Consider the following 25672-nt stretch of genomic DNA (forward strand, 5'->3'; position numbering starts at 1 on the left):
ATCAAATGTTTAGATCTTCAGATCAAATATTCGGTGCTTTTACACGAGTAAACATATGATGAAGAAGTACTACTTTAAATTGACTACAATTTTTGGATGCTCTACCTGCCTCAGATTATATGTTACAACGCTCTGCCATACATCTCTGTCCTCGGCTTCATCCGGACGCCCCGTTATCACCTCGGGTGTTTCCGGATGCTTAAATTCTCACCTCGGGTGTTTCCGGACTGTGGGTTAAATCCCCGCCCGCTTCATTCCTGCGTTGTTTGGGGACAGTAGGAAGATGGCGGCGGCCCCGCTGTACTGTGTCTGCCGGCAGCCCTACGATGTGAGCCGGTTTATGATCGAATGCGACATCTGTAAGGACTGGTTTCACGGCAGGTAGGTTGTTTGGGATGTCTTTAACGGACGTGGCTCGGTGAAGGCGACAAACACTGGTTGTTTAGTTGGTAAAGCCGACGGTTTCTCCGAGCGGTGTTGACTGGTGGCTAAGTTAGCTTGCTAACACTAGCGGTGGGCGACGGGGGTTTTAAATCGTCTATTGACGCGACTTAACGAGCTAAAGTGGGGTTGCGATGTCCTCCACATCGTTTTGAGCTTAAATAGGTTTTCAGCTGGACACATTAAATCACCCGACTTGAACTAGGAGGTCTTAAATCCTTTCACAGTTGACGTTATCGAGTTAAATACTTATTTTGAGTGTGTATGTTGGAAGAAGACAGCGCTGTGTCAGTCAGCCCGAGATCAAAAGCTTAGTTCAGTGATCGGAACATACAAAGCCTGCATGTTTTCTCTAAATAAAAATATTACAATTTACTGAGATTTATAGGATAAAGTGTTAGAAAACACACTGCGTAGCGCCAATCTGCCTGACCCGATTATTAAAAGTGAACTCGACCTTTAGAGTTTACTTTAAACTTGATTAGATTCACCTCACTTCGTAGTTTGTTTGGAAACACTTTGTGGGGTTTTTGTTTACTTTACAGACACTTCTAGAGTTGTTTTTTATTTTCAAGAAAAAATACATATTTTCACGTAATGTTCTTAACTAATTTGTTAGAGAACAAGGGGCTTGTTATGATTGGGCTTTTTGATTGACAGCTGGAGAAATTTAAATCCCTCTTTCAAGCGGAGGAGCCACATGGCAGGAGCCCCCTAGCGGCTGACAGCGGGATAATTTAAAGGAACCAAAGCGTGTAGTTGTCCTCAGGTTACTTCTTTGTCCTACTTTCCGCTTTCCTTTTTGATTTACTGTTCTCATTATGATCTCAAGTGAGTTACTGTTGCGTGAGATTGTCATATGATTCATTTTGTGTGGGTGTTGGTTGCATGAATTTATTGTTGTGTAATATGACCCAATCATCTGTACCCTTGCTGTCCAACATTTTACAAGTTAGTCTGACACCGTGAACAACTTTGGAGGTTTACAATGTAACATTTTATGGCATAAGAAGACTGATTTGCTTGCTTAGTTGTACAGGATATATGGCTGCAGCTAACGATTATTTTAGTAATTGGTTGTTCAAATGATTAATTGATTAATTGGATAAAAAACTGGCAATTAATTTTCCAGTTAATTATGAGAGCTTATTTTATACAACATTGAAAATACGTAAGAAAATAAACATTTTATTGCCTAAAATGCAATAAGTGAACACTTGATCATTTGTAGATTGACTATTTTTTTATTTAATTGATTCATAATTGGATAGCAAAAGATGCTTAATAGGAGATTTTTGTTTTTGTCAGGTGAAGCTAAACAATGCCACTCTATTAGTTCTGGGAAGAACATTTTTTTTTTTCTTAAATGGAAAATTAATATATTTTTATAAAGTTTTGCTTAATTACTGCTCTCAGTGTGGTGTTCTTTCACAAAAACTAAATTAGTTGATGATTATTTAAGTAAAATATTAACCGTTTCAGCCCTAGAGGATGTAGATCAGGTTAAAGCAGTCGATGTGATTTTCAGCAAATCTTGTTTTAGTGTGTATCCTCCAGTTAATGACTAATTGATTACTAAATTAGTTGACGATTATTTCAGTAGATTGATTAATCATGAGTAATTATTTCAGCTTTAACAGGATGTAGTTAAAAGTAGCAATCCAGGTCAAAGCACTCAGTCAAAATTTTAGCAATTTTTTTGCCTGTATATTCCAGTTAACAATTAAGCATTACTAAATTAGTTTACATCTATTTCGGTAGTCGATTAATCACGATTAATTGTTCCAGGTTGTAGTAGTTGTCCTTAATTATTCCTAACGGACCATGGAGTTGGGTATCCCTGACAAACTCAGTTTTGTTTGGATCAGGACTGTCGTCATAGATTTTATTCACTTTCTGCAGCGCTCACTTTTTATCCCCGCGGCCCTGAGGCTGATCCAGACCATCTTTTGACTCAGCCTGTGTGGGCGCATCTCCACAGCAACTGTTTATGAATACAACAATCTGTTTCTGCTCATGCTGAAATGACGGAAGCCGTTGCGTAACCAACCATCGGGTGTCCTGCCAAAAAACTTGGCTGTCACAATTCGTGGCTCTCCGCAGCCAGAAAACACTCGCTGTGTGTGTCGTGTGCCAACGCGAAGGAAAGGAACAAACGGTCCAGGTTCCCCCATTGATGACTAATGGGCACAAACGCACAGGGCGCACCTCCAAAAGCTTCCGCTTTTTCCACCTCTTTCCCACGAGGCTGGCCAGAAGGAAGGGGGATATTCTCTGGCAAGTCGATTGAGTGGAAATGAGAGGAACTCGGCCTTCCAAATGCTCGTTTCTCCGCTTGTTGGCTTGGTTTGTGTTTGTGTGTGTGGGGGGAACGTTGTCTTTCTCCCTCGGTTGTTGAAGTGTTCCCTGTTTTCCATCGCCTGGGTCTTTTGGTATCTAAGTTCTGGGCTTTATCAGCGCCAGATGAGTGAACGGCGACGTCACCAGGCAACAGAGAAGTGTGTATTCACCTCGATGCTCCCCGTCCAGTGTTTTCTCAACACCAATATCTCTGGGTAGCTGCAAGTTTTGTTTTGTATTATTTCTATTTGCCATGAAACCTCAGGTTTTAGCAAGGACATGGAAACAATTATTTGTTGAAGAAATGTTTTCCAGTCGCTCACCTTTTGACCCTTCTCATGCTTCTCTGTGTGCTCTTGCTGTTCCGACTGGTTACATTTGTCTTTATTTTCACATTTTGTCACCTTGTCACCACAAACTTCAATGTGCTTACAGTGATTTTATCTCGTAGACCAACACTGTGTAGTGTAAAGTTGTGAAAATACCTTCATAAATAATATGAAAAGTGCTGCAAGCATATTTCTTTAGCCACTAAATAAAAACCAGTGCAACAACTTGCCTTCAAAAGTTACCTAAACAGTTGATATCCCTAGATTTGGCATTAAGACAGCCATAATTTTAAACAGAAAACTTTTCTTGGATGGCTGCAAACCTACTGAGACATGTGTGTCCAATTAATCAGAGAATTGATTTTCTACAAATAGGAATGGGCAGAAATGTCAAAACTTTGGCAGACAGCTGCAGCAAAACCTGGTTTAAAGTATTTACTGTCCTGTAAAATCCCAATGAATCCCATCGATGTTTGTGGTTGTATTGTAATAAAGAGTGGAACATTACAACTGCTTTGATTGGGTTTGGAGTTTTGAAGATTGAATTTTTGGAAAATCTAGACTTTTAATTTTTATTTCACTAGTGCACTCCTTGGGTTTCCATAGTGATGAGTGATGTCAACTCGCCAATGGCCGCCATCTTGTTTTTCAGCTTTTACTTATTTGGACTTTGAAGTCAGGTCAACTCTACAGAATCTTAGGGCCAATATTATGAGAATAAGTTCATAGTTTTATGAGAATAAAGACTTAATGTTACTGAAACAAAGATGTAAAGTTACTGGGATAAAGTCGTAAGGTTATTGTAGTAAAGTTACCCGAGTAATGTCGAAATGTTTCCAGAATAGAGTCACAAAATTGTAAAATTACCAGAATAAAGTCATACTTTTATGAAAACTCCAACACGTTAAATAACATAATTTGATGAGGAACATTATGTCTTGAAGTTATACTTTGGTATACGTTTCACAGTTAATACTTTATAGAAATTGGTAAACTTTTAACACATCAGGAACAAAGTGAGTCCATTATGAAAAAAGAAACGCTTCAAATCTTAATGACTCTAGAAGCTTTTCCCATTAAAGCAACTTTTTTCCCGTAATTTCAAGACGTTATTCTGGTAAAATTGCGTGTTTTTGTAACAACATCCTTGTAATTAAACAAAACCCCATCGTCCAACTCACTGAGGGTGGACTGAAATAAAAGCCACTCTGCAAACCCTCAGCAGGTCAAGTCAGATCCCAGTGTTGATTTCAGGCCCTCCCATTGTCTGATTTCCTGATGGGGGGTGAGGGGTGACGATAGATCGGCGGTCCGCCATGGGACAGAGGGAGGTGATTGATGGGAGCTCCGGGGAGCCAAGTTCAATGGACGATCCGTCACTGTCCAACGGAGTGTGAGCGCACTAAAGAGAGACGGATTGCTTCAGCCGTGGGCCTTCTTCGTGTTTACCCAAAGTCTAAGTGGATGTATAGATGAAAGAAGGGATATTGCTGTCCCTGATGGAGATGTCCAGATCGGAGGTGTCTGATAAGTTAAAGAGAGTTCCTGTTTGTATTCATTGGGAAGTTGAGTCTAGGAACCATGGAAACGGCATTCGCTTAAGCTTGGGGATCCTTCAAAAGTCTTAAATTCATGTATCTAAAATTAAGGCATTAAAATGTCTTAAATTAATTGGAAAACAATGAGTTGGCCTTAAATATCCAAATCCCGCAGCTTAAATTTTGTGCCATCTGGACTATTTATAATGTCATATTTTTTCTGTTTTGTTGTGGGAGTTCACAGTCGTGTGCAGAGATCTTCACTGCGTTCTGTGACTCAGAAGCTAGCAGCTGCTAATGTATCCTTGCTAACTAGGACTCTAGCTATCCCAGGTCTTAAATTTTGTTGTGGCAGGACTATTTAATTTAATATTCTATGTAAATTTCTATTTTTTTGTGGGGCTTCACTTTGTGTCGCACACAGATATCTTCACTGCGATCTGTGACTCAACATGGTTGTAACTACTGGTAGCTAGCTGCTAATATAGAAGCTGTAAAACTTTGAATTCAGGTCAACTCTACGACAAAATATTAAGGTCAGTCTAAGGTTGTTGTTTTTTTACAAGAATAAAGTCGTGACGTTACAAGCATACAGTGCTAGTAATAGGACATTAAAGTGGTAATATTAGGAGCATGAAGTAGTAATTTTGTAAGAATGCCAACGTGGAAAATAAATTAACAATCTCATTAAAACTTTTTTCTCAGATCTAGAAGACGTCCTGGTAAAATTTCATCTTTATTCTGCTAATATTGTTACTATATTCTCATAAACATAAATTGTTGTAGCCTGGCCCTAATACTCTGTTGTCCAACTCCCTGAAGGGGTGCCTGAAATAAAAGCTACTTTTTAAAAATATTTAGTCATTTATTTCTTAGGAAATTTTTTTTATGAAAATCGGATCTGGCAGGAAAAAATAATTGGATGTGTTATTTTTAAGCCATATTAAAAATTTTAAGCCCTACTCTTACAGTGTTATCTTCACAAACCAAAAAAATCATTTGGATTAATCGCCCATCATTATGTTAAATAGTTTGGAAACTAGTAGCTCTTTATTTACTTACCATCTCATGTAAACAGGATTGTAAAAGCCACCAGATGAGTTTGTTTTTGGACTCAGGAGGGTTGAGTGTGTGGGACACGCCATGTCAAAGACGTGTGTGAAAACAGAGCTGCAGTAGCCTTAAGGCATCACCAGACACAATTAAGCTGTTAAGCTCCTCCTGGCTCCCCGACACACTATAAACAACAAAGTGCGCCTCTTTGCTCACTGCAGAGACTCCCCAGTTGTCGTAACGTTACGACAACTGGACGGCCATTTACCGGCCATTTTCACCGGTAAATGGTTTTACCGGTGAAAACCATTTTTGGGTTTCACCGGTAAAACCAAAAATGGTAGATCTTCATTCATCTGGATGCTTATTGCTGTTAAAGTCCTCAGTGCTTTGCAAACCCTTCATTCTGCTATTTTTCTAATTTTAGTTAGACTAAATAGACAAAATAGTACACAATTGTAGCATAAAAGGAAATTTACCTAACATTTTTGCAACTAATAATTATTTTAATAATCGATTAATCGTTAGAATAATCAATTAATCAAATAAAAAAATGGCACATTCTGCTGGTTTTTCATAATCCTTTTTAGATATAACTTTAGAAATGAATTTCAGAAAGGCAAACTGGTAATTAAATTTCTTTTTATATACCGAAATAAACATTTTATTGCATAAAATGCAACAGCATATCATTCCTTTAGTGAACGCCTGATAATTTGTTGGTTGATTTGATTAATTTTTGGGTTAACTGGTTAATAATTGGATAGAAAAAGGTGTTAAATAATAGGAGATTTTGGCTTTTACAGAATTTGATTGAGATGAAGCTGAAACTATCCCACTGTAGTTTTGGGTAGAATATATTTACGAAGGCTTTTCTTTTTTATTCAATCCAAAATGTATATTTTCTGTACAGTTTTGTCTTAGCTGCTGCTGTGAGTGTGTTCTTCCTGCAAATGACTTTTTTAGGCAATATATACTCCAGTTAACGATTTATCAATTGACAATTATTCCACTAATCGATTAATCACAATTAATTCGATTACTTGTTTCACCCCAACAAAAATTACTAAAGCAAACCATGCTTTTTGGATTTCTATTTGTAAATAGTGGAAGAAGCAGATTTCCCTGCTGAAGAAAAGCAACCCCACAGCATAACGCTGCCACATCCATGTTTAATCACGGACAAGATGTTTTCAGGCTAATCTTTTCTTATGTGGGCCACCTGATAGTCTGGTGGATTCAGTTCAATTGGGGACCAAAGTTGCAACATTATTTACATTTTCAGCTGCTGCGGTTTGCTTTTGTGTCAAATGAACCAAACCCTTTGGAAAATCCTGTTCCCCTCCTCGCCTGTGGTGGCGCTGCACCAAGAACCACTGAAGGAAATGACACCGACACTGACTGCAATTTCATTCTTCACAAAATGTAAACACAAATGGAGTGGCGTCAGATTGTAGTGGCTGTAGGATTTCTCTTTTGTTTTTGGTAACAGAACTTTATTTACCCAGAATGCCTTGTACTGTAGTCCACTTCCTGCTTTGCATTCAAACTGCATCAGATTTCACTTAAAGCAAACCAAAACCAAGGTTTTCAGGCAGAAAAGTCCAAAAAAGCTAGGCTAACAAACTTAAGTTTAGCAGACTAAACAGGGCTGGTGTGAATTCACCCTTAAATTTTCTCTTTCCACAGCATTTTCTCTTCTTCTTACATGCCTAATTTACTCAGTAGTGTTCTCTATCAAACCTCTTGGACATTAACAGAACTTAAGTTATGCACAGAGTAACTCTATGTACGAACATTACATAAAATCCTGAAAGAAAACACAGAATTTTATAGCTTAACGTGACTAAAAGTGAGACTTTCAGTGCTGTGTCTGTAGGTAACAGCTTGCCAGGTGTGTTTAACTGCCCTCATCTCCTTTCCATCACCACCCATTAGGGCTGTGCCAGCTCCCTAATGTGGGTGTGTCGCCGTCCCATGCAGAGCGGTTATTTAGAGCTTAAAATAATGGCGGCGCCCGCCTCCAGCCTTTGTGTTTCCGCGCTGATCTGTGGGGACAATGAACCCCTGATGGAGCGCCGACTAATGAATAAGCCCTCTCAGTCGCACAGGAAGGAGGCCCTTGATGAGAGGAAGCGGAGGGAAGAGCGTGTGTGCGTTAGCCAAACACACACATGTTTTGTTTTATCTATAGGAGTCAGATTAGCTGTACACCGTGTGAAGCTTCTGGTTTTCTACCAACTGTCTAACTTTCTATCTCTTAAAATCCTTGAAAGTGCTTCAATTTTCAGTTATTTCAATTTTAGTCATTCTGATGTCTGATTAAAAGCCTTAATTTGGGAAATATTATTTACAGTTGAAACCAGTAAGTATGTTGTAGTAATCAGTAAATCAATTACAAACTAAAATGAGCTCGATGGTTTCCATTTACATGATTGTCTTTTCTCTTTCTACCAAAAACTGGATGATAAAAGTCTTCAGTCTGGTGTTTTGGTCTCAACCAGCTCTTTTGATGAAGGGCAATTTTGGTTACAGAGACTTCAAAATTCATTTTATTTTGGATATTTAAAATATATTACATAGTGTTTACTCCAGAAACTTTAGTAAGCGATGGTGCAGTCATCCAGCAACGTACCCTGTTTTTGAGATTAAAAATGTTTAAAATTTACAGGAAATTTTAAAATATCACAAAATAATTGTGTTAAAGTACCTAAACACCAACTTTAAAAGCTTAAAACTGCAATAAAAACAACATTTAGGTAAAATAAAACAAGCAAGTATAGCCTGGCACGAGCAAGTAAAGCCTGGTGGCCCGCCAGGCTTACAACTTTGTTCCAGTGTTAAATGTTAATAAGACATCAAAGTTTTTTTGGATGAACTTGAAATTATTATGCCTTTATGAGTATATTACGTGAAAATGTCTCAAAAATAATATCATCAGAACTTCTTGGACAATTTATCGTGTCTGAAGTTAAATCAGACTAACATTTTCTTGTTATATTGTAATGTATGTTTTTAAACATTTAATTTCACTATAACATGATTTGTTTGCATTGTTTCAATGGAAATGATATTTACTACTCATAATGCTCAATGATTTGTATTTCATATGTTAAAGTTATTGAAATTAGATGAATTATTTTGTTCACGAGACGTTTGAAAACAAAATTTTGCTATATTTTAAATGATACTGCAAATTGAAACTGCTTTTTTTTCTTTCTTTTAGTTTATTTGTATTGCTTCCAGCTTGGAAAGTGGGGAAAGTGTGCGAACCGTGCAGCTCATACAGGTCAACTTTGGTCGCAGTGATGCAATCAAACCCAGAGCGAAGCAGGAAGAACTTCCCTTTCTGTTCAATCAGGTCGATGATTCCTGCAGCTTGCATTGCAGCTGCTGGTTAAGCTGAGTCAGGCAGGCATTTATGGCGCAGAGTGTTTATTTCCTAATGTGTGTCATAAAGGAAAGAACGAAATGGTGCTTTCCTCGCACATCTGAGCCGACCTGGCTGCATGAAGCTGTTACTCACAGTCAGCAGAGATTCCCGAGACATGAGCTGTTCAGGGCTGCTGCTGCTCAAAGCAAAGACATTTTCCCTGTTTTGTTTTTTTATTCGTTTTTACCAAATGTGTCCCATAAAGAAGCTAAAGCTGATTTAGAAACAACCAGGGAGGCATTTATTTGATCATTTATTGAGAACAATTATTGATAAATTTCACAACGAAACTGACTTAAGCGTTTCTTTTTTTTTTTTTACTATTTTCTTTTTCACCTCAATTTCATTAGTAAATATCAGTAAATTTGAAAAAATGAATAAAAGAAGTTGTCATAAATGAGAGATGCACCAATCTGATTTCAATATTTAATATTGAAAAAAATCTAAATCGGGTATTGGTGAGATTGTACCTGATCGTTAAGGGCAGATCTATCAAATCTAGTTCTATGCTTTGTTCTTTGACGTTATTTTATATTTAAGCTCCTAATTTTACTTCCTGAACCATTTCACAGGTTTGTTGCAGTTCCTTTTTACATGTTTGACCAAAGTAGGCAGCCTACCGTTTCTTTATTGTTTATTATAAAAATGCCAAGATGCAAACAAAACCCCCAAGTCGAAGAAAAATATTAATTCACACCAAAAAAATATAAATCCTGCAACTTTTTGGGAGAAGTTTGTTACAAATCAGTAGTTTTGAGCCACAACAACCAGTGAAGAACGTGAGAAGATCCTGGATGGACTTACTGTTGGGTTAGTAGCCCTCAGCCTGCCTGATTAAAACCTTCTGCAGTCGATGTTTAGTGAGCTGAGGGGCTCTGTGGTAACCGAGTGAGAGGAAGCCACTGTTGGCTTCCTGTTGGTGCAGCGAAGTCATTTGGGCCGGTACCGGCTCGCTTCTTCCTGATTAATTACTGGCTCTTTGGTTCCATTTCCGTTACAGTTTCCTGCAGGTCATGGCCGAGTTCATTTCAGCTCCAGGCTTTTTTTTTTTTTTACTTTGAAGCAGCAAAACGATGCGACTGTTGCTATTCGTCATGGCCTTGTTGGTTCTCAACCAAAAAGTTAGTTTGATAGACCGACTAGAAGTAGCTGCAAGGTGAAAAAAATTACATTTCTTTACAAATATAAGTCTGAAAGGTGTGTTGTTCTGTGGCATAAAACTATTTTAATATTTTATAGAGAGAGAAAAAGTCAGGCTTTGAAATTTTGTAAACAAGACAGTTTCAATTTTTAATTATACTGTAAATGTAATTTGTTTTTCTGTGGATTTTGTGCTGCTTCATCCCCCTGATTTGAGGTTGGAATGTGAGAAAACATGAAATGTTTTTTTGCAAAGCAGCTTTAGCAGGAAAACGAAACATGGAGGCGTAGTTAAACCTTCCCATCTTCAGACTGTTGTGGATATTTTTATTCTTTTGAAAAGCTTCTCATGCATCAGCAAACTGTTTTTTATTTACTTTTTTTTTACATTTTTGAAAGATTCTCTTACATCAGCAGCGCTTCTTTTTCTCCTAATTTTCTTTTAGTTTTTAAAAAACCTCTCGTACATCAATAACCCATCCTTTTTTATTTATTTTTAGTTATTTTTAATTCATACATTACAAACTCTTGTTTTTATTTAGTTTTATTAAAAATAAATACTTCTCACACATCAACAAATCCCGATTTATTTATTTTTTTACATTTTTTATTTTTTTTATTATTTAGAAACTCCTGTTTATTTTAAATTTATTTTTTATTATTTATATAAAAACCTCATACACCAACAAACCCTTATTTTTATATATATATTTTTTTACATTTTTAATTTTTAATTAACTTTTCACATGAATAAACTCTTATTTTTAATGGAAATTTACACATTTAAATATTTTTTAAAACTTTAATTTTATTCAATTTTATTTTCTTATGGAAAATTTTTCTCAAACCATTCTTCGTACTTTTAGTATTTAAAAAAAAATTGTATTTACTTATTTTGTTAAAGCTTCTCAGTCACCAAATCCGTATTGTTTGTGTAATTTTTTTTACTTCTTATTGATCACCAATCCTTCTTCCTACTTATGTATTTTTATATTTTAGTTTTTAAAAGTCCTCTACGTCACCAAACCCTCCTGATTCTGCTGCTTTTGCCCCGACATGGTCGGTTCTTGTTCCCCACCGTCCGGCCCGGTCACGCAGGATGTTGGCGTCATCGCGCTGCACTTGTTGCCAGAGTTTCCCGCAGTTCAGACCCAGCTGCTGTTTAACTCGCGCCGCTCTGGAATGGCCCTTCGCTGTGCAGCAGAGGAATGCACAAGCTTGTGGTTTGGCTGTTGCAGAACAGTTTCGGCTTGCAGAGTGGGTGTTGCTGCTGCAGAGTCGTCGACTGTACTGGTGTGAATTAATCTCTCTCTTCTTCAGCTTGCAATGCTTTGCTTGCATTGTAGCTTTTGTTCATCACAATGTTTGCTGGACGTTCAGGTGATGTGAGTGTTTTTCCTCCGATTCGGTGTGAGTGAGACATGCAATGATTTGTTGCATCTGTTTCAAATTAGTTTTTACAGTTTGTTAGACTTAAAGGTTTGATATCATCGTCCAAATTTGCCAGTTTTTACAAGCTTGATGGCTTTGAATTGGCCTAGTCAAGCTCTGTACTTTGACTAGACTACGTGTGCAGGAAAAACACACGGCAACAACACAAGCGACCTTTCAAATTAAAACCCAAACTCACAGAAATTTAGACAAAATTAGACGCATTTTTCAAAGTTTTCTGTTGTTTAAGCTGTGTCTACATGCGTCCAGTGTTCGGTATTACTGTGTTTTTTTGCATTATGTGGCAGCATCATAGCGCCACCAATGGGCCTGGCAGAACTACTACAGCGTTTTCTGTGGTGCTGCATCGCCTCGTTTGGACGCACGTTTTTCCATTGTTCGTTTCTGTATGGAAGAAGTTAGTTTAATGGTCACAATCTGTTGAATAAATATTTCCACTCAGCTTTTGTAACCCCTGCGTCACACTGATGTTACTCCTGATTGATGGATACCGTTGGTTTTTCTTTCAGTGTTTTTCTGTTTTAAATAAAGTATTTAACATTTAAATTTGGTGCTAATCAAAGTTTTTCCGCCTGGTTTCAGCTGCGTTCACGTTGAGGAGCACCATGCCGTGGATATCGACGTTTACCACTGCCCCAACTGCGATGTCAAACACGGACCCTCCCTGAGTGAGTAACGCCGTCGTTATTGGCAGACGTCAGTTGCCTCCTTCCCCCAGCCGTACTCACAGCCTCTCATTGTCTTTATTAACTGCCCACCACCTCAGTCTCTGCATGCTGGACTGCTCCCGGGGGAAACGCGGCTCTCTGGAGTGTTAGTCAAGTCTAAGTTTTTTTTCTCTCTACTTAAGAGGCTGTGGGGGGGCTGGGTTGACCTTTCCGACCCCTCAGGCCAGACATTAACGGGCTAATTGAATGCTGTTGTAAACTCTGATTGGACAAGCTCCTCTGTGTAAGAGCACAGGGGTTAAGTAGGGAATTCATGTTTTCTTTTTTCCATGATTTGCAGGATAACGGATAATGATGATTCTTCAGATTAATCAATTATTAAAATAATCGTCAACTAATTTAGTAATCGGTTAATCATGACAAAAAAGACTATTAGTTTAAATTTATACTGGCTGTTTCAGCTAAATGAAAACTGCAGAATGTGTCAAATTTTATCCAATTAATCAATTATTCTGACAATTAATTGATGAAATAATCTACTACTAGAATAATTGTTTCAGTTTTTATCAAACTAATAAAAATAAATAAGATGTTTGTATTTGTTTTGCAGTGAAAAGGCGCAACAACTGGCACAGACACGATTACACGGAGCCAGATGACGGGTCGAAGCCGGTCCAGGCTGGTACCTCTGTGTTTGTTAAGCAGCTCCAGCACAGGACCTTCCCGAGGTGTGTATCATCACACACACACCTAAAAACGTTTTCTTCCTGTTTCTTTTATGACTAAGATAACCCAGAACCAGCTTTATCTTTATTAGAAAAACTATTCCGTTAATCTTTTTGTGATTCTAAACAAAACTAAGGCCGGATGTTGTGATCTGGTTTGCAGTGCCGAGGAGATCCTGATACGGATGAAAGGTGAGCAGGTGACCACCAGGTATCTGGAGAGACACGGCTTCAACTACCCCATCGTGATCACTGAGATGGAGGGCCTGGGTCTGAAGCTGCCCCCTCCCACCTTCTCCGTCAAAGACGTGGAGCAGTATGTGGGTAAGGAGGCTTGATAACAACCTAGTTCCATCAATCGATTAAAAAATTAATCACGATTAATCACTACGCCTAACTTTGTAAGCATGAAGTATAAATATCCATGCAGTTGTGGTTCTCACTAGAATCTTCTTCTGGCTCAATCTGACCAATTGAAATACAGCAAATATCTGTTTTCTTTTAGTTTTTTGAAGCACAAAGCAGGTGATGTTGTCTCCAAGTCAGATGTGGGAATTTATCATTTATCGTGATGGAATTTTGTCATGATAAATTCCAACTAATGATATTTAAAACCCCCCCAGAACTGTCTGTATTGTTGAGATCATGAGTTTTGCTATATTCTCCCCCGTTTTTTCATTGGCGGTATCAATAAATGATTAAGTGCAGTTACCATGTGCAGTTCAGTGACACAATTTATTTTTTAAGGGACTGATGTCCTATAGAAGGGAATGTTTTTCAATAACAATATTTATGTTTGTGGGGCAATAATTGCTGTGGCATTCAGGTACTATTATAACCTAAGAAAGTAGTAATAAATAGTTATTGTGAGCTTTGTAATCACTGTAGTACCACAGAAGATTGTGATTCAGCTTGAAGTTCATATTGTCCACCTTTACTGTCAAATCAAACAGGTTTGAAGATTTTCCGTTTTTATATTAAGGAAGCCATTTTGTTTTAAACACAACTCTCTGTATTCATTAATTTCCTGTGGAGCCTGTGTGATTAGGCGACAGTCGCTTGTCCTCATCCAGCTGGTGTAATTTGTGAATTTCAAGCCTGAGCTAGCGATGCTACCCAATAAAGTAAAAAAACGCTCAACTTTTGTTGCTGTCGCAGAAAACACCTGTTTTCTGTCGTTGGTTGTCCATAATGTGCTGCTGACAACTAGGTAACTGGAGGCTTCTAGGTCAAATCAGGCTGTTCGATTAATTAATGCGTTAAAATTTTCAGATGTATCTCCTAACGTTACATCAACCTTTTTTCCCGCATTTGCAGCAACACGCTGGTTTCTCCTGTGGCGGGTTCTCTGCAGCAGCTCCTGTTCTGCCTAAAAGCTAATGAAACGACCCGACACCAGGCAGCTAAGTGGCTGCTGCTCAGCAGGCGCCATCTGTGTGCCGATATGAGCAGGTTTCCAGGTTCATGGGGTTTTAACCCACTTATCAGGCATCAGGCAATGGCTGAATGGGTTCTAAATGGGTGATGGCTAAGCTTTCACTGCCCTCTCTGTGACCACTTCGCTTCCTTCACTGACAGCTCGCCACTTCCCAGCTCCTGTTACAAGCCCCATTACCAAGCCCACCAGTGTTTTTGTCATTAAGTTCAGATTACAGGCTCTGCCCCTCATTTTATCGCTTCCTCCACATGCACTGTTGAGCTCTAAGCCACGGCGCAGGTGTTGTGACCAGGGACTGGGTGTCAGGTCGCCTTCTCTACACCTGGGAGAACATGGGACAGTGGAAATCAGGGCTGATATCTTTCTCCAGCTTACGAGGCTTTGTATTTATCGGTGCTGCAAATGCAGTGTGTGGTCGGGAAGTGGAAACTTTATTTTGTATTTCTTGTTATTTATACACAGTAGTAGATGTTGATGGAACATATTTGAGTCATTTTGTTTTAATTGGAAGCAAATTTAAAAGGGCTCATAATGTGATTGATTTGGAGTTAAGTGTTTTTTTTTTGTTCCCATTGAAGAAATGAAAGGTTAAGACTAGGACTCAAACGATTAATTGGTTTAATTGTGATTAATTGATTATTTAAATAATTAATTAATCATTAATTGGAGTACAAACTCAAAAAAGGCTGGAAATCAGAGCTGAGTCTTTCTCCAGATCGTGAAGTTTGCAATTATTGGTGCTGAAAATGTATCTCACTAAACAAAGCTTCAGTTTTTTTTTACACAATTATATATATTGACACAACAGATTTGAGCTATTGATCTTTATTTTAATAGGAAGTAAATTTAAAAGAGCTCATGATTTGATTGATTTGGAGTTAAATAAGTTAAGAATTAAAAGGGTAAAACAAGGGTTGAAACAATCAGATTAATTGTGATTAATCAATTAAGAAAATGATCGTCAACTAATTTAGCAATCAATTAATCGTTATTTATAATATACAGACTCAAAAAAGGACATTTGCTGAAAGAACAACACACTCAGAGCAGATATAAAGCCAAAACTGTATACAAAATATGTACATTCTGCATTTAAGATGAAATTTAAAAAATCCTTGTAAATGTTCTATCATCATAGTTATTTACTAATAAAATATTGTATGGACAAAAGTTGTTAAATAATTTCTTTTTTTGCTTTAAAATAATTGCTTTGACCGTCTTAAACTTGATTGATTTTGTGTTTCAGCTGCTCTCTGTGCAGCTCTTCCCCACAGGAACAGCTATATTGGGATATATGAGCGTAGGTCACATGACGCCAACACAGTCTCTGTATTTTACTGTAAAAAACATTTTTATTCTTCAGAAAAATACAACTTGATGTAAAAAGTCACTGTAATCTGAGCTGAAACCTCGCAGATGGGACAGTTTATCTTGACACAGGGCCTTGTTTGGCTACAAAGTGTGGTAAAGTGTCACTGTGGCGTCACTGTGTCAGCGTTACTGACGCTGTAGCTTGTGGTCGTTTGTGCTGCTGTCGGAGTCGTGAAGCTGCTGTTTGAGGTCTGTGGGGTTTCCTGGCAGCTTCGCCTCACCGTGTGACGGACTGCCTTCGCTCCAGCTGTTCTCCGTCATCAGACACTGGCCAGCTGGGCCATCAGAGGCGAGAGAGTGAGACAGGAACATGCAACGAGGCAATAAAAAAAGGAGGTGTGGGCGGGGAATGGGGAGAACACAAGAACCAGCTGTCCTGGTTCGACGTCCAGCCTTTCTGGACTGTGATTTGTAGCGCCCCAACTGTATCAACAGAGTCTCTGTTTTGGCTTTTTTCCTCAGTTTTTCTCTCGGCATATCAAACATCCAGTTCCTGTACACTTTTTCTCACCGCTTTACCAGCATTTCCCTACAAGCTAAAGGCCCGTTGGCAACAAACACAACCGCCCTCTCACCTCCACTCACTCCCCTCCTCAGGGGACTAGTGGTCTGGACAGATTGTCTCGCTTGCATCCCCTTGTAGCCCCTCCCCATGCTGCCACATTGATGCCAGTTTCCCTCAGGGTTCAGTCTCTTGGAGCACACAAACATGGCAGCAAGCTGTTGACCCCTTTGAACCTCTCGCCCACTCAGCGGCCAATTAAAAACTTCTCATATTTGGCATTCAGAAATCCAGCAGCTGCAGAAGTTATCCTCTGATCCTCCATGAGCTGAAGAGTGCTTTTCTCCCATCTAGGTGGTGACAAAGTTATCGACGTGATTGATGTGGCACGGCAGGCGGACAGCAAGATGAAACTCAGCGAATTTATCAAGTATTTCACCAAACCCCATCGACCCAAAGTCCTCAACCTCATCAGCCTGGAGTTCTCCGACACAAAGTAAGAGAGTTCATTCAACTTTTTATATGCCTTTATTCATTTGCAGTTTACATTACAAATTAGGAATGTCTTAATAGGAATAAGTAGTAATAATTAATCATCTGCGTACAATGAAATCCCTAATGTAACTGGAATTATAGCTGAATTTGGATGTTAAAAATGGTTAAATAGGAGAAACTGTAATGAATCGTCTAAATGTAATCAAATTTAACCTTAAATTATACATTTTCTTTTTTAAAAAATGCCATTTGTAGTTAAATGTGGATGTTGTAAATGAATATGTTCTCTAATTACAAGATAATTAGAGGAAAACTGCAATGAATCGTCTGCATACAATGTAATTCTTTAAAAATTCACATTTTATTTTGTTTACAAACTATTTTATTTTTATAGGAAGATGTAGTAATGCATCATCTGCATAGCATAAAATCCTTTCTGAATTTACTTTTTAATCTACATTTCATGTTGTTGCATTTTTTTCATAGGAAGACAGGAATGTGTGTATAAAACTAGCTCCAATCTCTAGGTGGCTTTAATATTTGGCTTTTCTTCCTCAACCTGTAGGATGGCAGAGTTGGTCGAGGTTCCTGATGTGGCCAAGAAAATGTCCTGGGTGGAAAACTACTGGCCTGATGACTCGTTCTTCCCAAAACCCTTCGTCCAGAAGTACTGCCTTATGGGGGTTAAAGACAGCTACACGGACTTCCACATAGACTTTGGAGGAACCTCAGTCTGGTACCATGTTTTGTGGGTAAGTTTCAGATTGGTGGTAGACGGGGTGGGTAATAGGAAGATGATCCGTTGTCTCCAACATGTTTCTCTGTGACCGGCAGGGTGAGAAGATCTTCTACTTGATCAAACCCACTCCCACCAACCTTGCACTATACGAGGCATGGAGCTCCTCGCCCAATCAGAGCGAAGTGTTCTTCGGGGATAAAGTGGATAAGTGCTACAAGTGTGTTGTTACCCAAGGAACCACCCTGCTCATCCCTACAGGTTTGTGGTTTCACTTTCAACTGGTTTTTACAGATGTTTTTAAACAAATGGAACCTGTAGCAGATTGGTTTGTTCAGCAGAGTTCTTCTTCAGATCGCGTTAAAGAAAGTTAAGAGTTTAGAAAATATTCTAACATTCTCCGTCTTGTTGACCAACCATGCTGATCTTTTTGCCCATCAATCTTTCTCTCCATCTGTCCATCCCTCCATTCATTCAGACATCCGACTTTCCACTTTTTGTCCGTCCAACCATTTCTCCATTGGTTCATTCCTCCATCTGTTATTTCAACCCATTCATCTCTCAACAATCCCCCTTTTCTTTCTATTTTTGTCCTAATTAAAGCCCGAAATATCTTCTAAGTCCATTTAATTCTTCTATTGGCTGAAAACCTTCAAATCTCAAACTTTCTCACTTTATAGACATGAGATGCAAGAACATGTTAGTAATTAGCAGCAAGTGTGTTTTTTATGTTTTTGTCTTGCTAGCTGAGACGGTTTCTGTTGTCGTTCCTCACCCTCCTGATCCAGAGAAAGATAGCTCTGATAATGACAGACTGTTTACTCCTAAGCAGCAGCCATCTTGGCCTGAGTCCAGCTCTTTGACAATGGGAACTGAAAAAACTGGTTTGATTCTGGTACAGTCTGTGAACACGCACTGGAGCTAATGTACATGTAAACTTTGGTTTCACCTGAAGCTGAGGTCATTGGCTTTCAGCATTCACTTTGTTAAAATAGTTGCACAACATCCTGAAACGGGACATCCAGTCCTGCTCTGTCTAGTCTGCATGTTTATGTTCTGAACAGACAGATTAATAAGGTAAACGACTAAATATAAAACACTTGTAAATATTAGTTTTATGTCCAGAGTTTCTGTTTTAAATGCATTTTAATTTTGTTTGATTTAAATTACAATAGAAATGTAATTTATTCAGGTGAAATAGCAGCAAATTGGAACATGAAAGTTCACATAAAATAAAGTAAAATAAAATAAGCGAATTAGATTGCAAACTAAGAGAAACTTGCATGTACATTTATTAGATATGGCACAGAGATTCAATGAAATGTGCAACTATGTGGGATAGTGTCTCTAGATTTTCTGTTTCTACACTGTAAAAACACAAAACTGCATATTTTCTAATCTAGTTTCAACTTGGTACACTTTAAAAAAGACATAATTAACTTATAAGTAACTTTTGTAGAAGTTATGTGAAATAATCTGCCTGTGAAACCAGTATTTATCAATATGACTTAAAACCAATTACTAAAAGTTACTTGTATGTTAGTTGTCTTTTTTCAAGTGTACTTGGATATTTTCAGTAGAAACTAGATATAAAATACTTGGAAGATTTTGTTTTTGCAGTGTGTTAAAAATTATCATTAGATGAATATACAAAATGTGCCTTAAGGTCACTGTTTTTTTTTATTATTATTCCTGCATGATTTTTAGAAGCGTTTTGTTTTTAAGCTTGTAAGCTGACTGAACTATATCAAAATATACGTTTTCCTGTTTGGCCCATCTGGATAGAGTGGAAGAAAAGCTGGGATGTACTTGTGAAAATATTCAGAAGACGCCCACTGTTGATCTCTCTGTTTTTATCAGACTAAATTTACAATAAAACGTCTCTGTGCAGAAATAGAAGATGGGTTTGTTCTCAGATTCTCCTTGTTTTTCCTTATTTTATTCATCTTTTATTTAGTTTGTGTAAGTAGCTTTTATGCATGTTTGTTTTTTTGTTTTGCGATGCTCATCTTTATTCTTTTATAACTCCTAGTGAGTGTTTTATAAATAAATTCATAAATTCATTCATAATTAAGTGGAAGAAAAATTATTTATGCATTATGCAGCTTCTTCCAGCTTTGCACGTGTACAGATGTAAATTTTAGCCTCATTTTTCTTTGCAAATTTACTAGATCTCTGAAAGGAGTTTGTCTGAGCATGCATTATTTGTTTTAGGGCAGGTCTTTGACTAGGCCATTTTGCCTGGTTCACAGGAGGAATTCTGACTCGTGGCTCAGCAAAACTCCACAAGATGTTCAAAATTCCTAATTTTATTGTTTTATATTTTTACGTGCTGGAGTTCTTATACAATTATGACTTTATTCTGATAATATTACAAATTTATTCTGGTAATATTACTACTTTGTTCTCAACATTGCGACTTTGTTCTCATAATTAAAAGTAACAAATATTAGCCTGGCGCTAACACTCCACCATAAAGTTGACCTGAATTCAAAGTCAAAATAAATAGAAAATGTAAAACTCGCTTGTCAAAACAAGATGGCCGCCCTGAAAATCACAATTTCCCCAAAAATTTAATTTCAAAACCAAAAGCTCCATTAATCAATAAAATACATTTGTCACCCAGCCTGAAGATTAACTTTGCAGACGTTCAAAGGGTGTAAATACTTTTGCGGGAGGCTCTAGCTCTTTTGCTAGCAGCACTTAAATGCTAATTACATAGCTGCTAACTATTAGCGTTGTTAGAGATGGTCGCCTCCCGTCACTCACCGAATGTCGAGCCTCTCATTCAGTGGAGTGAAGCGGACGTGTCCAGGATTATCCGTCCATCAAGCTTCTCAATGGACTTTGGAAACTGATAGTACCCCCCCGCCCCCCACCCAGACAGACAAAGCTCAGTTTGGCCCGTCAACTCCTGGACATCTCCAATCAGTCTTCCTCTGCAGCCTTGTGAAAGGGATCCTTTTTGGCAGGGAGGCGGGAATTAAGTGGGGGTCAGAGAGCACAGTGGGTCAGACAGCCAGCGTATTATCAGGCCTGTCTGTCTTACAAACAAACTATCTGCTTCGTCTCACTTTAGCGTGTCATGGCTGCAGTTTGTTTTGAGGTTTTTTCACAATCCAAAGCCCAACAATAGGAGAAAAAAAGTCTGTTTTGTATCATTCTCTTAAATGAAAGTTGGTAACCATGTTGAATTTGTTTTCTTATGGGGTATTTTGTGATGGATTAAATGTTTCTCTGTGCTCTGCTGCCCCCTACAGGCTGGATCCATGGTGTTCTCACCTCTCAGGATTGCATGGCATTTGGAGGGAACTTCCTTCACAACCTCAATATTGGCATGCAGCTCAGGTTAGCACCTCTAAAATGCTTTTTTTTAAAATCGTTTATCACTTTTCTCTGCATCAATCAGGGTTTATGAATCCTTGAACATTTTTTCAAGGTTTGGAAAATGCTTGATTTCTGCATAAAGTCCTAAAAAAGTGCTTGATATTCAAACTGCAGTTTTGTATTAATGTAAAATTGAAACCAGCTATTTTCATACTCCAAATAAAATGATACACACATTCTTCACTCACTGTCTGAAATTAAATCAGGCTAAACTTTCCAATTTGTAGGTTAGTTAGTCATCAAAGTTATTTCTGTTTGCTAAATGTCAGAAAACTAAAAAAAAATGTTGGTGACTTTAGTATTTAATTTGAGCAGGAAGGTTATTTACCTTAACATAATTTCTTTGGATTGTTTCAGTGTATTGAATATTTATTATTAGCCCGACTCTTTCAGAATGAGCTGCTTTAGGGCGTCTTGTCACTTTAAATCCAAATAAGAGCTGATCCTGGCCAGGCCATGGTTGCTAGGTGACAGGGTTTGGGTTGCTAGGTGACGGGGCTGGGCTCAGCTTTAGGTCAGTTAGAATTACCAAAATTATTTCTATTTGAAAACTTAGTGGTAACACTTTATTTTATTTTATTTCTTGAATATTTATTATTCCTAATGTCTTAATGACTTATTGATCTGTCTCATTGGAATAAAATCTTATATTTTAAGTAACATTACTGAAATTAAGGCATTTATTTTGTTCAATTAGTTTTGTCAACTGTGAGACTATTTAAAAACATAAAACTTTGCTCTATTTTAGTTTATCTTGTCCCTGCTTTATATTGTAGAATCCTTCTTCAAACACATATTAATAACAGTAATAAAAAAGACGCATACGAAGGTGAATTGAAGCCGTTAATCTTGTTGGAAAAGTTTCATAACTTACCTTGAAAATGCTTAAGAAGTGCTTGAATTTTACTGTGGGAAACGTTTAGTTTAATCTAATTAAACATTTAACCAATAAAGTATTTTTAATTGAAAAGTGTGCAAACCCTGATAAATAATCTATATGCTTTGTACTGTAGGTGTTATGAAATGGAGCGTCGCCTGAAAACTCCAGACCTCTTCAAGTTTCCATACTTTGAGGCCATTTGTTGGTATGTGGCTAAAAACCTCTTGGAAATGCTAAAAGGTGAGCGTGTAATGGAACGAAATAACCATTCCTTTCTATTTGTCTTGTTGATTTTCATGTATAAACCATGAATTTTGTTTGTCCTTCCAGAGCTACGTGAGGACAGCTGTCCTCCACCAACCTACCTTGTAGACGGAGTCAGGGCTTTAATTGGCGCATTGAGGACGTGGTTGAAAAGAGAGGTACTTTCATTTCAACGTCACGGTTCGTCCACAGAGTTTGGATGTCTGCTCACCTTCTCCGTTGCTGTTCCAGGTGACCGAGCCGACCAGCGAGGTTCCAGATAATATCCGGCCCAACCATCTCATCAAGGAGCTGACCAAGGAAATCCGCTACCTGGAGGTAAGGAGGTTTGAAATATTTCACCATAGAAATACAACTGGATATAGTTTTATTTGGTGAAATGTTGTATTTCTCCACCTGTCCGTGTTCTCATATGTTTTTGTCTGATTTTGATAAGTAAAACATGCGCTGCCTTCTCTTAGGAGGAACCAGTGAGCGGCAGCAAGCCAGTGAAATCTCAGGGAAGTGGCGTACCGTTGGGAGCAAATGGCTGCCTCACCACCCGCGCCCTGGAGAGGCTGTGCCAGGCGCAGCAGGCGAGGCGAGCCGCCCGGCGGCTCCGGGAGCAGCAGCAGGCCCCCAAGGCGCCGTCCAACCTGGACATCCTGGAGCAGCACACCATGGAGGTGCTGAAGAGGGTGGAGGTGGGGACGCTCGAAGAGGTGAGCACCACATTTTCATACTTGGATGCATGGGCGTAGGTTTGGGTAGGGACGGTAGGGACATGTCCCGACCAATATTCACGGGATATGAAAAAGTCCCGACCAATTTTTGCCATATTGGCTCAAAGAACGTGGATCTACGATCTTTGATTAGCAGCAACAGGCGGTGCGCGGAACGGAAGCTTCTTAGTTTGACATTTATTATGAGCCTCCGAGACCGTGTCGGAACGGTGCTGTCGGGGGGGTGGGGGGAGGGGGAGTCAGTTGAGTCGTCGGACGTTCTTTGATTAGCTGCAAAAAGTGGCGGCTAGCTGGGCACACGCGTCTCCTTCTGAGTCTCCGAGACCATGTCGCCACCAAAAAAGAAAAGGACAGACATTAGAAGTTATTTCGCTACGTCGGCTGTAAGTACAGTGAGTGGACCCATAAGTTAGACATCTATCACGCAACGCATTTGTTGTAAAGTCCGGTGTTTAGTAAGGTCAGCACTGAATGTGAGGTAGGAAAGGAAAAAGTAAAGTGTTCTTGAACTGATCTGCTGAGTATGACTGTATCTGGTTGTATACACAAGATGTATGATATGGTTATGGTTGGGGGGAGGGGGTTATTAAGCCAATGTGGTTTCCCCCCCCCCTTCTCAAAAATGTTCGGTGCTCTTGGGCATTTCACTGTGCTGCCGGGGGGGGGGTGTCAAGGTCCCCACCAAAACATAGACCGAACCTACGCCCTTGCTTGGATGATTTCTAATTGATCAGATCAGCTGGTTTTTTAGTTTAGAAGTGTCCAAAGTGTGGCCTGGAGGTCAATAACAGTTTAAGAATAACCTAAAGATGAAATTAAAATTTTAAAACTGATAATGTTGGGTTGTTTATGAAAAGACAAAATCATTTTAGAAAAAGATTATTTAGATATTGTTTGCTGTTTTTTCTTTTATTTTGTTTTTAAAGTCCCAACCAGATTATTTTTGGCTATAAGTTAATGTTTTATAGTCTCTGGAAAATGAGCCATTTCAAAAGTCTTCTGTAACATCACAAATCAGCAGGCACTGCCCGTTTCCTAGCAACCCCCCGCGGAATTCCACCTGTTTCCTAGCAACCCAAGCAGGGCTCCAGCACGTTTTTTCAGCTGGTTTTACTGCTCTATGCACTGTGCAATGGCTGCTGGAAAAGACAACTGTTTTGTTGTTGACTTACCATTCAGAAACAACTTGCTGCATTCTTGTTGGTTATGCAGGAAGCTCCACTTCTGCTTTTCAAACACGTATGGTTGTAAAACTCTGTGAACCTCAGCCCACCAGAACTGTTTGAAATGGATAAAGCCGCTTCTCTCAACTATGTCAATTTTAGCCAGAAGAGGGGTCAAAGGTCAAGCCAGAAACGTGTTGGTGGACACAAAGAGGTGCAACTTTCTAGGGGAGATTTAACCTGGTACTAATGTGGATATAGTTTTACATTGGACCCTGTAGGGGGAGCCAAATCCTGTTTTTATCTTGTTAAATCAATCATTTAAAGTCCAAAACTAATTAAATCCATGCCCTTGAAGAATGATATGTAAATTTTGATCATAACCATAAATCTTGCGGTTTTGTTTCCCGTCATGACGTGTCGTCCTTGTTCCTCCAGGATCCAGCGTTTTGTGCCAAGGTTCTCGGAAAGTTCAACAAAGTGTCGACTGCATCGGCAGCAGCTGCCGAGTCCTTGGAGGACAACCACCTACGTCTCATGTTGGTCAACGGCAGAATCATCCGGTAAGGCAGCAACCCAACACATCAAACTACCGGATACATGAAACCAGATGTTTACACTCATGGAAAATCCTCTTTTTTTTTTCCCCCTTTTTTGACTTTTCAAGTGGAGAAATGTTCTTGATTTTCCCATAAGTTTTCAGAGATTAATCTAAATATTTCTGAGTTTTTTGGCAGAAATGTACTCGGCATATCAGTGACCCTGATACGCTGGGTTTTATTTCACTGAACTTCTAAAGTCGTAGAAAACTCCTTATAATTAATCTGCCACTCAAAATTAAAACTATTGTGGAAATTTCCTTACAGCAAAATGAATTTAATTTGTCAAAAATTACAAAAAAGGTTTGTTTTTTGTGTGTTTTAGAGATTTAAGGCGACCGGGGAGCAGTCCGGTAAAGACGGAGGGTGTCGACCAAAGCCCACCAAAGAGCACAGCTGAGAAAGCATCGCTCCTCAGTAGGAGAACCGCAACTTTCCACCAATAAACCAGCTTTGTTTTTTATTATAAATGCCCTGGGCTGAATGATTTGCTCCTGTTTGCAGGGCAACTGGAGAGGGTGAAGAATGAACTCAGGGAGGAGACCTCGGGACACTCGAGCGTCTCGGATGTGGAGTCAGACAGCGACTCTCCCTCCGAAGTAAACAACCTTATTCTCTCCTTCAAAGCATTTAGCTGAGACCTGCTGGTTGTTGCCATGGTTACTGAGAAATCCTGTCCTTTTTAGAGTAAATCGTCGTCGTCTTCGTCTTCTGACGACGATTCAGAGAGTTCCCAGGAGGAAGATGAGGAGGAGGAGCAGCAGCAGAACGGCTCAGGGCACAGCATGGATCTGGACCAGTCGGGTCAGAAACTCAGGCACAAACACAAACCACTCAAACGGTGAGCTTCAGCTGAAATATTCAGCACTCTGACAGAAAGCCCTTGAAAATGTTGGAATTTCTATTGTTTTAGAGGTTTGGAAAGTTTTGGATTTCTGTGTAAAATCCTTGAAAGTATCCAAACTGCACAGTTGAGTAATAAAGTGAAATCTAAGT

General features: G+C 38.8%; 1 protein-coding gene across 1 annotated transcript in view; it reads left to right on the plus strand.

Moving 5' to 3' along the window:
- The first annotated feature begins 250 nt into the window (after positions 1-250).
- Positions 251-25672, plus strand: part of kdm7aa (lysine (K)-specific demethylase 7Aa) — a 30741-nt gene continuing 5319 nt past the window's right edge. The window contains exons 1-16 of the mRNA XM_014998497.2: positions 251-381; positions 12309-12394; positions 13005-13122; positions 13283-13443; positions 16785-16926; positions 17491-17677; positions 17760-17922; positions 20922-21009; positions 22062-22168; positions 22259-22350; positions 22424-22510; positions 22654-22893; positions 24516-24640; positions 25002-25093; positions 25181-25275; positions 25363-25517. Of these exons, the coding sequence (XP_014853983.2) occupies positions 284-381; positions 12309-12394; positions 13005-13122; positions 13283-13443; positions 16785-16926; positions 17491-17677; positions 17760-17922; positions 20922-21009; positions 22062-22168; positions 22259-22350; positions 22424-22510; positions 22654-22893; positions 24516-24640; positions 25002-25093; positions 25181-25275; positions 25363-25517 (2036 nt within the window). The 5' untranslated portion in view covers positions 251-283. The remainder of the gene's footprint in view (positions 382-12308; positions 12395-13004; positions 13123-13282; positions 13444-16784; positions 16927-17490; positions 17678-17759; positions 17923-20921; positions 21010-22061; positions 22169-22258; positions 22351-22423; positions 22511-22653; positions 22894-24515; positions 24641-25001; positions 25094-25180; positions 25276-25362; positions 25518-25672) is intronic.

This window comes from Poecilia mexicana, unplaced genomic scaffold (genome assembly GCF_051168715.1).
Source record: "Poecilia mexicana isolate PSO_F unplaced genomic scaffold, ASM5116871v1 scaffold_23, whole genome shotgun sequence".
NCBI lineage: Eukaryota > Metazoa > Chordata > Actinopteri > Cyprinodontiformes > Poeciliidae > Poecilia > Poecilia mexicana.